Source organism: Telmatherina bonti, assembly GCF_933228915.1.
Source record: "Telmatherina bonti genome assembly, chromosome: 17".
NCBI lineage: Eukaryota > Metazoa > Chordata > Actinopteri > Atheriniformes > Telmatherinidae > Telmatherina > Telmatherina bonti.
The window spans coordinates 10,636,768-10,651,348 of NC_136615.1; the positions used below are offsets into that span (position 1 = coordinate 10,636,768).

At 40.4% G+C, this 14,581-nt stretch overlaps 1 protein-coding gene across 1 annotated transcript in view; it reads left to right on the top strand.

Moving 5' to 3' along the window:
• LOC306768727 (secretory carrier-associated membrane protein 1-like) overlaps positions 1-13,704 on the top strand; it is a 15,336-nt gene extending 1,632 nt beyond the window's left edge. The window contains exons 2-9 of the mRNA XM_079257146.1: positions 1,451-1,528; positions 3,620-3,727; positions 4,339-4,450; positions 5,169-5,297; positions 7,988-8,147; positions 8,230-8,331; positions 10,872-10,989; positions 11,074-13,704. Of these exons, the coding sequence (XP_079113272.1) occupies positions 1,451-1,528; positions 3,620-3,727; positions 4,339-4,450; positions 5,169-5,297; positions 7,988-8,147; positions 8,230-8,331; positions 10,872-10,989; positions 11,074-11,223 (957 nt within the window). The 3' untranslated portion in view covers positions 11,224-13,704. The remainder of the gene's footprint in view (positions 1-1,450; positions 1,529-3,619; positions 3,728-4,338; positions 4,451-5,168; positions 5,298-7,987; positions 8,148-8,229; positions 8,332-10,871; positions 10,990-11,073) is intronic.
• Positions 13,705-14,581: the final 877 nt, after the last annotated feature.

Below are 14,581 nucleotides of genomic sequence, written 5' to 3' on the forward strand. Positions count from 1 at the left end.
GCTATTGTCAATACTTTATGAAATCATATGGTGCTGTCATGGCAAAATGTGGTACAAGGATCCCCCGCTGGCTCCTTTCCTGCTAAAAAATCATCTTTCTCAGTGATGCATCAGATCGCTCTGACTGGTTTTGTCCTATTTCTTAGAATGTGGGTTGATTACAAAAAAATTTGGCTGAAGTTAACTAATAAAAAGAAACATATAAGGCTGGAAACATTACATTGCAAGTCTCAGGAGTATAATTATATATAAAATGTTGCAGAGACTACAATGAATCTGCACTCAAACTTATTTTTAAGAGTTGGAAATTTTGTCACTGAGTTTTATGCACCTGCTTCTGCAATAAAAACACTATTTACTGTTTTTTTTTTATAAGCATCAGAACAAATTTCATTCAACACTGCAACAGGTGGAGCTTGAATGGTGATCTTTTGATTCGTCCAACGAGTAGGGCAAATTTGCATGTGCAGGTTGAGCTGTGCACTAGGGCAGAATTAAATTTTAACGTAACATACGCTGAAAGATTTATGACCCCGGTCTGGTGACATGTTGTTTGTGTGTGTGTGTGTGTGTACATGTGTGTGTGCCAGCAGAAGAGATGCTCCTAGACATTTTAAGAGTCGACGACGGCACTGAGGGTAGAAAAGGATAGCAATTCAGGAATACACACATTGGATGTTAATCTTGAATGAAACTTACGTGTGTGTCTGAAGACTGATGATGGTAAGTTTATTTTTGTAAGATAATCTATGACAATGTGGTTTCATAGAATCCTACAAGGGAAAGGAGTTTTTCTTGCAAATGGAGGCTGAATGTGTTCAAGGTTACTTCTTTACAGTTTGTGGTAGCTGTAGTTGAATATGAGCCGTATTTGTGCTCCGGTGTCATCCTTAAAATGTAGCACAAACAAACTTAATGTAGGTGTGATCTTGAATTGTTTCGCTGCTGTTTTACTTTCCAGTTTGTATAGTGGGGATGGTTATTTGCTAAACTGTGTGTGTTGTTTGTGGTTAAAAGGAAAAGAGGTTGCAGCAAATGAGAAAAGCACAGTGTTTCTTTTTATTTTAATTTTTTTTCCTTGAGCTGCCGAAAGCGTACGCTTCCCTTTCTGAAACTCCTGGGTTTGGTTATTTATAGCTGCTGTCTTGTGAAAATTACTGGAATCATCCCATCTTTGCCAGTATTGAATTGTAGGCTGTTGCATTTATATAAAGAGAGCTGTTTAGCCTTCCACTGGCGGAATAATGGAGGGTTGTTTTATGTTAACATGTGGCATTTTACTTCAGAGTTTCTGCTTTGCGCTGCTGTCCTTGGGTTAAAAAATAAATTTAAAGTGTATCAAGGCTGGTGTTGATCCTAATGTTTGTATTTACAGCAAGTACAGCTTTTTTCTTCACTGTGTTGCCGGTTTAAAAATTTCCAATCCAATTTTTTTTCTTCTGCTTTCCAGGATCCATCAGTGGCACAAATTAGACAAACCACACCTGCAGGGTTAGAGGACTACAATCCTTTCACAGATGCCAAACCAGTGAGTATCGCTTCACTTTATCATGTGGTCGTGAGCTGAGCTCATACATGAGCTGCATGGAAGCATCTTAGGGAATTCCTGGACCTTCAAACTATCCATACTTTTCTTTTTAACATTCAAAGTTTACAATGGTCAGATGTATCATCACCTAAAAGCTGTGTTGTTGAATGCAAGATTTAGATTCTCCTATCAGAGTCCACACATACAAATTTGATAGGTTTTATTCAGAAGTCACAAGGAACTCATCACAAATTCAATATTTTTCTCTTTTTTTTAAAGCATGAATTAATAATCACTGTTAACAGACTTATCAAGCTTGTGTGAATGCAGTTTTTTGTATCATAAATGCAAAACTCTCATTGCATATAAGGATGTTTTTACACAAGACCCAGCCTGACTTGTCTGTCTATCCATCCATCTTCTAACCCTTATCGGGGTGCGGGGGCAGCAACTAATGCCTAAACTTCCTTTTCCCCGACCACGTCTCCATTCATCTAGAGGACACTGAAGCGTTACCAGGTCAGTTAAGAGGCATAGTCCCTCCAGCGTGTCCTTGGTCTTCCCCAGGGCCTCCTTGTTGGCTATGCCTGGGACATTTCATGAGGAAGGTGTCCAGGAAGCATCCTAACCAGATGCCCAAGCCGTATCATTCGGCTTCACTTCTGGATGACCAAGTTGTCCATCTCATCTCTACGATAGAGCTCAGATACTCTCCAGATGAAATTCATTCTAGCAACTTGTTTTCCCGTTTCCCGACACTGCAGCTTGTGACCATAGGTGAGGTTAAGAATGTAGATCAGCCTCCTTTTGGCTCTGCTCCTTCTTCATCACGACGGCCGACGCAGAGTTCACACACACTGATCTGCCTGTGGATCTCCGTTCTTTCCGCTCTCATAAACCAGATCCTGTGAAACTTGGAACTCTTCCACTTGGGGCAGGACCTCGTTCCCATCCCAGAGACAACATTCCACCCTTTTCCACATTAAGACCACAGCCTCAGATCTGGATGTGCTCATCCTCGTTTAAGTCACTTCACACTCTGCTGCAAACCGTTCCAGAGAGGGCTGAAGATCACGGTCCCATGAAACAAATGGGACGAAATCATCTGCAAAAAACCAGAGACCCAAACCTGAGTCCACCAAACAGGATCCTCTCAACTCTCCAGCTGCTCCTCAAAATTCTGTCCATAAAAGTTATGAACAGTATTGGTGACAAAGGGCATCCTGGTTGGAGTCCAGCTCTCACTGGAAATGAAAAGTGACTTACTGCCTGGAATGTCGACTAAGCTCTGACACAGGGACCAAATGCCGCTGATCAGAGAGCCTGGTACCCCATATTCCCAAAGCTTTCTGCACAGGACTCCCAGCAGTCAGTGAAACTTGTATTGGGGGCTTTTAAAAACAGGAAACGGTACATCGGTGGGTCACAAGACAGTAGGGACACGTTGGGAGAGTAAATGTTTGACAATCATAAACTATCAGTAGTTTAAAACAAACATTTAAAGATTAAAGGTTAGAAATCTCAGGTATGTTTTTTTTCCTCAGTTAAAACAACAGAATAAATACTGAATATTATAATAATAATAAAATAAGGTGAAACCTTGTTCATGTGCTTTTACTTTAGCTTTTCTCTTAATAAAGACCTTCACATATTTTTAAAACATTTTGTTCCATATATTTTTATCAAATTTAGTATAGTTTATGCTTTTATCAGGATAAATGTTATTTCCTGCTTGTTAATACAGCTGCATACAATTCTAACATACTTTGGCAGAAACTGTTCATATATATTTCCTCATTATTTTCAGTAGTATATACAGATCAATCGAAGGTCAATAATGCTCATATTTCGCTTTCATCATAAATATACTCATTATGGATTAGATTTAATTGTGCTTTATTTCTGCGTCACATTTTGATCTATTATTCATCATTGTCACCATATTTCACCCAATTTTTACCATTTTTGAGCAACAAAAACTCCTCGTTTTGTTGCTGTTTTAACATGGTTTCAGTGGTATGAGACTCTTGATGGCAGTAGTGAGGATGACTTCAGGCTAAAAATGCATTTACTTTCACGTTTCCTCTGTAGACACCTGCAGGGATGGCTCCCAGAACTACAGGCCCAGCAGGCGGCACACAACCTGCCATCATGAAACCCACAGAGGAGCCTCCAGCCTACTCACAGCCTCAGGGACAGGTATTACTGCGTACAGCTGTAGCTTCCAGTCACAAATGGCTATTTTTCCTCTTTGAACAGCATTAATTGTTCTTTAACTTTCTTTGTATGTCGTAACATTTTTGCCTGTAGTAATAGCACAAGTTATGCAAATAGTGCAGAATTTTTAGACAGTACAGATTATATCTAGAGTTTGTTTACTGACCTTTCTATCTGGGGAGTGGTTGTGCCCATTGTCGTTTAAAACACTCAAAATGAATAGATCTGTCCAGCAGGCTGTTGGTGTGTGATGGTTTACTGCAGCATCACCAGCAGAGACTTTAGAGAGTGTTGACAAGAGATCTGGTTTCATGCTGAATCTGTTAGCTTTGGGCCTTTTACTGTCTGTGATTTGTCTTTCATGCCAAGATTGATACAGAATCAGAAATCATTCACTGCTGGTGAAGGAATGTAATTATTGCATGTCTTGCTTGTAAACAGACTTTAGGAAACATAAAAATTGAACAAAACACTTGACAGTTTATCTGTTTGAAAGCTTTAAACAAAAAAACCTTTGTGAGCTGAAATAAAATAGTCCACAGAAGCAGAGTTTGGGTGTTTTATATGTGGTGAAGTCTGCTGTTTGTGTGCAGGAACCCTCGCGGGCCGCTAATGAGCTGCTGAGGAGGCAGGAGGAGCTGGAAAAGAAGGCTGCAGAGCTGGATCGACGGGAGAGAGAGATGCAGACGCTCAGTGCCTCAGGAGGTGAGAATGAGCCACCAGAAAGCAGAAACAAAGCTGTGATGCTTGTACAGACAGACTCTGTATGTCTTCCTAGCATTTTATCTCTATGAATCATAACAAACACATTTTGATCTTAATTTGTTGTCTGTTTGACTCCTGGTGATACCAAGTCTCATGTCAGCACAGACATTTAGGTTTAAATATTCAGCTGTAAGTGTGAGATGATCTCTTTTCTTAGGAAATAATGAAGAACTGCTATGCAAACTATCTGAGCAATAGTAAGAGGTTCCCCTATATGTTTAATATTTATACAAATAAATAGAAAAATAACAATTTGTACTTCCAGAGAGAGCAATTTAGTGGATTCTCTTGGTTTTTCTGCAAAGTTTCTCTATTTTACTGATGTTTTCTAGCTTCGGGTTTCTACATTAAGCCATTTAAGGAAATGGCAGTCTCTAAACATTTAAGTCCACTTCATGATGATGTGAAACTTCCTTGTAACACCATGATGATGCACACAAGAAACCAAGCAGGAAGTCAGAATGCATCTGCAAGCACTGACACATTTTTTATGTTCTTCCCTGTGCATGAGTTGGTGTCCACTGAAGAGAGATGCAACATCTTTGTTCTGTTATGTAAAACATGCTATTAAGAGGTCATAAAGTAGCATTGTAAACACTTTACTGAAGTAATACTCGATACAATTCAGTGTTTCAATAACTCACTTTGATTGTTTCAGGCAGGAAAAACAATTGGCCCCCCCTTCCGGAGAACTTGCCGGTCGGTCCGTGTTTCTACCACGACATCACCGTGGACATTCCTGTAGAGTTTCAGAAGACAGTCAAAATCATGTACTACCTCTGGATGCGTGAGTAACCGTTCATTGTGTTGTATAACTTAAAGGAAGTGGCTTCCCAGCGACTTGGATGCTGATTCATCCATGAAAAAGACACGTCCAGTGTTATGAAATTCCTCAGATTAGTGCCTTTTATATGTCTTATAATTGTGAACTTCATCATTCAAAGTAAATAAATTTGATGAACTATTTTATTTTTAACAACTTAAACCAGAAAACACTTTTAACTCACTGGCCACTTTATTAGGTAAGATTAATCCAGTGCTATCTGATCAGCCAATCGCATGGCAGCAAAGTGCACTTAGTAGGACTGGGCGATTAATCGGATTTTAATCTCAATTACGATCTGAGTTTTCAATGATATGAAAATAAAAGGGTGCGATTATTTTTCCCTTTGCAGTTTCCTCTCTCGCTGTCTTCAGCTTCTAATCGAGCGTCTCTGGCATTGCAGCGCTGTGCTGTAAACTCCTCCCACAGACACTGTTGCCAACTTGGCGACTTTCTCGCTAAATCTGGCGACTTCTTTTGTTAAAAGCGACTAGCGACAAATCTAGCGACTTTTACTGGAGTTATTAGAGACTTTTCTGGTGTTTTGGCGACTGACTTGAAGACACATATTGTTCTGCAGTTACTGTAAGGAAGGAGCAGCGGGAGCCTCTCCCGTCCTAAAGCACTCCCAGGCGGCCAGTCTCAGTCGGCTCCGGCTGCAGGTCAATGTAGAATAACTGCAGTAGGTTGTGGAAGTTCACCTTAACATAGTTTATACCATTGTCAGTGAGAACTGGCTGCATTATTTTCCTATACATAGCTCGGCGAGTTAAACACTAATATCCCTCCGTTACGGGGCGTTACCATAGCAACGTGTTAACCAGCTGGTTCAGATCAGCTGTCTTTTAACAGGTGAATGAGAGAAACACGCTGCAGCCTGACAGAGGTTGTTTGGCATAAAACGTACATAGAGTTCCTGTTTAAGCAGTAAAAGCAGATTAAACAACTCGGAACCGTGCATTAGACGGTTATAATGCGCGACACGGAGTCAAGAAGACCACGACTCGCAGCGTTGTTTAAAAATACTGGATAATTGTGTTAAATAATCGAGATCTCAATTTCAGTCAAAATAATTGTGATTATCATTTTTGTCATAATCGAGCAGAACTAGCATTTAGTCATGTAGATATGTTGAAGTTGACTTGCTGAAATGCAAACTGAGCACCAGAATGAGGAAGAAAGGGGTTCTTCTATTGGTGCACAGTCGTCTCTAGGGTTTAGAAAACATGGTCTGAAAAAGAGAAAATATCCAGTGAGCAGCTGCTGTCTGGACAAAGATGTCTTGTTGATGTCAGGACGACAGGCAGACTGAAGGGAGACGATGGAAAGGCATCAGGAAGTCCAATAATGACTGGTTCTAACTAAAGTATGCAGAATAGCACAACACAGCAGATGGACCGGACCAAGTGTCACTCCTGTCGGTCAAGAACAGGAAACTGAGGCTACGATTCACACACACTCACCAAAACTAGACAATAGAAGTGTGTAGGACTTCTCATGATGGTGCCTTCTGTTGACCTGTTTGCTCTGCTGTTGCTGCCTTTACAACTAATCCACAATGAGAGAAACCATCTGACTTTCTCACTCATCATTTGCACTGCTGTTAATGGGTAATCTGATTTAGCTGCAGAGAACTGAAGCCAACCTGTGCTGCTTATTTTTAACGACTGGCAGATAAGATATTGAACATTGTGAGTCTCTTTTCAGTTCACACATTTATAAGCAAACATGAAGTGCATCCATTGGGATGTCTGCTGCTTCAAATGAAACTCCTTCAACTGAGAGAAGGAAGATGAAAAGATCCTATTTGTGAACTAGATTATTGTTTACTTGTTTTATGTCAGTGGAAAAATCAGAAAGAAGCAAACCAGCTCAGTTTGAATGCTGAACTTTCTGATGAATTCTGCTGAACTGTTTCTTTCCAGAGCTGTTTTTCCTCTCTCTGCTTGGTTCCAATAGTGGTTTAAGGAAGAAGAAAAAACACAAGTGTGTGTGTGTGTGTGTGTGTGTGTGTGTGTGTGTGTGTGTGTGTGTGTGTGTGTGTGTGTGTGTGTGTGTGTGTGTGTGTGTGTGTGTGTGTGTGTGTGTGTGTGTGTGTCAGGGAATGAATAGCTTCAATAGGAATTCAGTAGCCACATGACAAACACATGTGGTTCAGTCATGTGGCTCATTGAAGAGACTTTGTCAGATGATTGCTGGAAAGTTGTTCAGATAGACTTCAGAGAAAAGAAACAGTTTCTACAGAGATTATTGTTTGATTAAAATCTTCTTTCTAATCCAGAAAGCTGGCTTTTTATTGAGCACCGTCAGCCTGATGCCATATTCCACACAGAGCTGTAAAATCCCTGGAGTCAAACACACTCTGCTGCTTTTCTTCAACAGTAACGTTAACCGTGCAGTGGCCATTAACACCCCAGGAATAAATGGTAATAATGAATTATTTAGTGAGTTCTGTTTCCAGTCCTGCACAGTATTACATGTGGAAACATTAAGCATCAGTGTTTCTTCCACCTTCATGGTGGGCTTGACCCGGCATGACGCTGCTGCAGCATACACACCTAGCCTTGACATGTACAGTTGCACCCTGGTCCAGCTGTGTTGTCCCACTTACAGTAAAGACTCCCAGATTACTTACTGCTCCACTTTTCTTTTAGTTCACAGTGGGACTCTGCTGGCCAACATGGTGGGCTGCCTGGCCTGGTTCTGTGTGGATCCAGGACGTGGAGTGGACTTCGGCCTGTCCATCCTCTGGTTTTTGCTCTTTACACCATGTTCTTTTGTCTGTTGGTACAGACCGCTTTATGGAGCCTTCAGGTAAACGACACCAACGTTATCATGCAGAAGCACAACACTGAACTCACCAGGCTTTACATTTCTTTTTCTTTCCTCTCTGCAGGAGTGACAGCTCCTTCAGATTCTTCATTTTCTTCTTTGTGTACTTCTGCCAGTTTGGCATCTATGTTATCCAGTGCATTGGAATCAGTGGTTGGGGCGCAAGGTGAGACAAGAAGGAAAAATAAACATTTCAAGGCAGATTTAAGGTTTATTTCAGCCATAAAGTGGTAGAGGTTCCTGTATGTAATCCTATAATTTGCCATTTTTTAACAATGGAAATGAAATCAAGCAGGTTATCTGACATAGTGAGCAGCATAATGCTATTAGGAACAACACACAGACTCTTTTATGCCCTATGGTCCAACAGGAGTGTGTGGTGGCTCATTCCTCTGCATAGTCACCTGACCTCTGCTTCTCTTTCCATTACTACATCAGATTTTTCTGCTCAGGATATTGATTTGACCTAAAATGTATCCACAAACCGAGCAATGAAAACGTGACTGTACCAAAGCAAGGTGAAAGACAGCGAAAAGAGCTGACTGCTAATCACTTGCAGCTGCATCTGTCCACAACTGTCCTGTGTTCAGTTATTGATATATGCTGGCACAACTTAAACAGAATTTATTTAATAAATTACTTTTTTTTATTTAATTTTTTTAAATTACTTTACGGCTCCATTGTGTGATCCTCTTCTACTTTCTACACATGAAGTGCTGAAAAATACATATTTCACCAAGTTTAGGCCAGTAGCAGCCAAATATCTACTCTTTCCTTAATCTGCTCCGCTTGTAAGAGTAAATCTAATAAGCCTCAAGTAATTTTGTTTTAAATTACAGTTTAACTGTAGATTTTTAGCAGCTCAGGACTAAAGTACTATATTTTCCTGTATATTAGTTAAGCTTTGGTGCTCCAGTGAATATTTAAAGTACCAATATGGTGAATGAGTCACTAAATTTAGCTCTGTTTCAGCTGTGATATATTTTCCAGTGTTCAGTGGTATGTTTCCCAGTGTTCAGTGGTATGTTTCCCAGTGTTCAGCGGTATGTTTCCCAGTGTTCAGCGGTATGTTTCCCAGTGTTCAGCGGTATGTTTCCCAGTGTTCAGCGGTATGTTTCCCAGGGTTCAGCGGTATGTTTCCCAGTGTTCAGCGGTATGTTTCCCAGGGTTCAGCGGTATGTTTCCCAGTGTTCAGCGGTATGTTTCCCAGTGTTCAGCGGTATGTTTCCCAGTGTTCAGCGGTATGTTTCCCAGTGTTCAGCGGTATGTTTCCCAGTGTTCAGCGGTATGTTTCCCAGTGTTCAGCGGTATGTTTCCCAGTGTTCAGCGGTATGTTTCCCAGTGTTCAGCGGTATGTTTCCCAGTGTTCAGCGGTATGTTTTCCAGTGTTCAGCGGTATGTTTTCCAGTGTTCAGCGGTATGTTTTCCAGTGTTCAGCGGTATGTTTTCCAGTGTTCAGCGGTATGTTTTCCAGTGTTCAGCGGTATGTTTTCCAGTGTTCAGCGGTATGTTTCCCAGTGTTCAGCGGTATGTTTTCCAGTGTTCAGCGGTATGTTTCCCAGTGTTCAGCGGTATGTTTCCCAGTGTTCAGCGGTATGTTTCCCAGTGTTCAGCGGTATGTTTCCCAGTGTTCAGCGGTATGTTTCCCAGTGTTCAGCGGTATGTTTCCCAGTGTTCAGCGGTATGTTTCCCAGTGTTCAGCGGTATGTTTCCCAGTGTTCAGCGGTATGTTTCCCAGTGTTCAGCGGTATGTTTCCCAGTGTTCAGCGGTATGTTTCCCAGTGTTCAGCGGTATGTTTCCCAGTGTTCAGCGGTATGTTTCCCAGTGTTCAGCGGTATGTTTCCCAGTGTTCAGCGGTATGTTTCCCAGTGTTCAGCGGTATGTTTCCCAGTGTTCAGCGGTATGTTTCCCAGTGTTCAGCGGTATGTTTCCCAGTGTTCAGCGGTATGTTTCCCAGTGTTCAGCGGTATGTTTCCCAGTGTTCAGCGGTATGTTTTCCAGTGTTCAGCGGTATGTTTTCCAGTGTTCAGCGGTATGTTTCCCAGTGTTCAGCGGTATGTTTCCCAGTGTTCAGCGGTATATTATCCAGTGTTCAGCGGTATATTATCCAGTGTTCAGCGGTATATTATCCAGTGTTCAGCGGTATATTATCCAGTGTTCAGCGGTATATTATCCAGTGTTCAGCGGTATGTTTTCCAGTGTTTAGTGGTATGTTTTCCAGTGTTTAGTGGTATGTTTTCCAGTGTTTAGTGGTATGTTTTCCAGTGTTTAGTGGTATGTTTTCCAGTGTTTAGTGGTATGTTTACCAGTGTTCAGTGGTATGTTTACCAGTGTTCAGTGGTATGTTTACCAGTGTTCAGTGGTATGTTTACCAGTGTTCAGTGGTATGTTTACCAGTGTTCAGTGGTATGTTTCCCAGTGTTCAGTGGTATGTTTCCCAGTGTTCAGTGGTATGTTTCCCAGTGTTCAGCGGTATGTTTCCCAGTGTTTAGCGGTATGTTTTCCAGTGTTTAGCGGTATGTTTCCCAGTGTTTAGCGGTATGTTTCCCAGTGTTTAGCGGTATGTTTCCCAGTGTTCAGCGGTATGTTTTCCAGTGTTCAGTGGTATGTTTTGGACAATAAAAAGCTCAGAGTGGGATGAGATGTAAAGGGACTAGTTCATTGTTAGTTGGTGATTATTTTCTTCTTCTTCTTCTTCTTTTTAGTGGGTGGATCTCTGCTTTGACTGGCCTGAATAAGAGCATCCCAGTGGGCATTATTATGATCCTCATTGCAGCTCTTTTCACTTCTCTGGCTGTCTTGTCCCTTATCATGTTCAAAAAGGTAAAACTTCCACAGATCTGTAAACGATTTCAGAAATATTCTCTGCCGTCCTAATTTAACCTGTCGTTTCTGTCTTTATTTCAGGTCCACGCCATGTACCGCACCACCGGGGCCAGCTTCGAGAAGGCCCAGCAGGAGTTTGCCACAGGCGTCATGTCCAACAAGACCGTCCAGACGGCTGCTGCTAACGCTGCTACAAGAGCTGCACAGGAAACCTTCAAGGAGCAGGTCTGAGTCTTTCCTTTGTCCATGCAGCTCTCCTCTCCCCTCCTCTGACCCCATCCCTTGTTGAACACATGGACAGTCCTGCAGCCTTCTGACCGTATTGAGGTGGTTAATGAGCGTGCTACACCTGACTGATCCGTCAGCTGTAATCTGTTACCTGAATGAGAGAAAGCAACCACTTGGAACCGGCTCTGGCAACGTTGCGCACTCCGGGACCCCTCACCGACTCTGCACTTGTATTGATCAACCAGCGTGCTCAACTTTCTCTGTGTGGGTTTCTGTATATGTGTGTGGCCTGGCTCATGAATGCTTGTGTGCCTTTTTAAATGTTTTCCTGCCTTCAGACAAGCTGTCTTCTGTCAACGGGTTGTAATGCAACTGAGCCGACTCCCTCTACAATCGCCCAAGCATTTCTCCCTGTGAGCCATTTGTGGCTTCTTTTCAATTAAATCTCTGTTCCTTATTTTTAAAGTTTATTTATTATCAAGCAAAACCAGTTCATACATGTGCATTTGCTTCCAAGCGACTCTTGATCCTGTAAAACAGTCTTAGCTTCTTTAAAATGGTGTTTCTCCTAAAATTTCAACTTCATTCATGTTTAAGTACAGCTTATCTTTAAAGACTGTACATTTGAGTATTTTACATTATCCAGCTGTTAAAGAAAATAAAAAAAATACTCAGTTTAACTTGCATGGAAGAAGCTTGCAGCAGTAAAAGATGTGCTATCTGAAGCTGTAGTGGCTGCGTTGTCCTGTAGGTGGCAGTGTTGCTCAGCTAACAGGTTTGGCTGATCTGAAACATCTGAAGTATCAGACATGAGCGCCTCTTGACTTCTCTTTTAGTGCCTCCAAGAGATCATTCTGGTGAAATATCCATATATTTTTCTCTTTTTTTTTTTCTTTCAGTATAAATCCTTAACATTTTAACTTGCCTTCAGACCAGAGTTTGAATACATGATTAAAAAAATAAATGAAAAAATTTGCCTTAGCTGCACTTTGAGTGGAGTAATTAGGTAAGATTGGAGTGAGAAGTAGCTCAATTTATCTATTAATAAAATATTGATTAAAAGTATTTCCTATTATTTTTCTAGCATTTCTATCAGTGTATGCAGAATCCCACAGTCCAGTTTGGGTTTAGTTGTCTGTTGTACTTAAAGAAGAACCAGCTGGAGGTGGTGTCTCTGGCCACATTTAGGCAGCAGTGAACAAACAGATGCAGCACGAAAATATTTTCATCCTTTTTTCCAGCTATGTCCATCACAGCTGTTGTTTTTGAGGCAGTGCTTGGGCGATCAGCAACTTCTGCCTGTTTTAAGCTGCGCATCCTTTGTGAAATCCCAGCAAGCTGCACTTTAAATCTCCCCTCTGGAGTCTCTGCACATTGCAGTCTGTGCATATATTTTTAACAATGACCTCATGACTTTGTGGTCATTCGTGCAGATTTTTTGTTCATGCAGCAGATTAACTTTTTCCTCCAGAAGTCAAAAGTAAATTTCAGAATCGGTAAATGATCCGCTTTCCTTTGCGTATGTAGGTATGTGTGCATGAAGTATAATTTGTCTCCAGCTTTTCCTATGCTGCAGGTTTTCCTCAGCTTTACTCAGGATGCTCTTTACCACCATGAAAACATTTGAGGTCGTTCAAGATGATAAAAATGCTAGCTATTACCTGCATCTACTGTAAGTCAGTCAATGTAATTCAATAACAATTGCTTAAAAGACAAAATAAAGGGCCAGTTGTAAAATATGATTTTTGCTTTCTCAATTTTTGTTGGATAAAAATGTTGATCATCACTGAACTCCAGTTAAAGCAACCAAGTCTGTTATTTTCTTTACTTTCATGTTAAATAGAACATAAAAAATTGCAGATTATAGAATTTTCTGAAGTTTTTCTACATACTGCAGGAGCTGCAAAGAGCTTCTGAGAATCTGAATGTCTGTTGCATTTAAGCCAGTGATAAAGCCTTTATCTGTATGTGTTTAAATGGGTGTAAATGAAACAAATTGGGCCTTTAAGTCTTAAAAGTGCAGGACAGAGTCTGACTTTCTTTCTGCAACATGCCTTGTTTTACTTCAAACCAACTCAGTCTGGACCTGTACTTGTGTATGTCTTGTACAGTTGTAGAAAGAATAATCAGGTTATTCCTGAAAGAATCGGACTGGAGCGTATGTGCCGGTTTAGAATGATATTTTTGACTTGTGAAAAACAGAAAGGCGTGAAGTGTGATGTTCTAGATGGACGGTGGCTTCAGATTTTGTTTCATAATTAACATGTTGTACGGTAGAAACACTGAAAGTCCAATCTGAATATCCGTGACCCTATCTAATGACTGATGATGAATTTTAATCAATCATTTGAAGACAAACATGAAGGATTTTTTTTGTATATTTTGTATGATTTGAAGATGGTTTGCTATTTGGTGTCATTTTAAGATGCTCTCTGGTTTGACCTTCATTCGCATGTTCAGTAGTTTGAGTTGTATATTTATTGTATTAACACTGAATAAAGTTCCTCTGTATGCGTTTATGGCGTCTTGTGTGAAATGACATCTTGTCTGTTCTGCTTTGAAAGATTAATGTAAAAACACGAAGGTGGACTTTCAGCTAAAAGCCAGATGAGGTCAGTAGATGGCAAAGAAAATCTAGATCATATTTTCATCGTTTCTAGTTGCAGTGTGAGGAAACCTTAATGATGACTCTATATAGAAACATTTGCATAAATAAATGTAGAATGAATACAACACAACCACTGCACCATTGCAGACGCTTTGTATTCATCTTTTTTCTTTTTTTTTTTTTACTGGTTTCTTGTCCTCACAGATATTTTTTCTTTTCTGTTCTATTTATGTTTTTTTTTAAGTCTGAGATGCTCTTTTTTTGTTCCTACTACATAGGGACAGTCGATGGGACGAAGTGTTAATTAAGATGTCTGGGAAAAGTATGATTTAAAAAAAAAAAAAAGCTCAAAATAATACTAAATATTAAAAAAAGGTAACATCACAACGGGAAAACAGTTAAGCAGAAAAGCCTACATTTAAAAAACCAAGAAAATTAGACAAAATTGATTAATAAAATGTTTTGTTTTGTTCTCCACTGTACATTTTCTCAATTTGTGTACCTACTGGTCACTGTATCATCTGATTTACTCATTTTTGATCAGGAAATTTATACCTTATCTCATCTATTAATAACTATCAGATGTATTTTAGTTTGTTTAAAGACAAGGAGCAGCTGTAACTCTTCGATCCTTGTGTCAAGTTTCTCAGCTTCTGCTTAAAAAACTGCAACCCATACTGAAATGAGTATCTGCCACCCCGAGGCTGATTTAAGCACTTTATGAGTCAAAAGTTAAGGGAGATTGAAGATGTG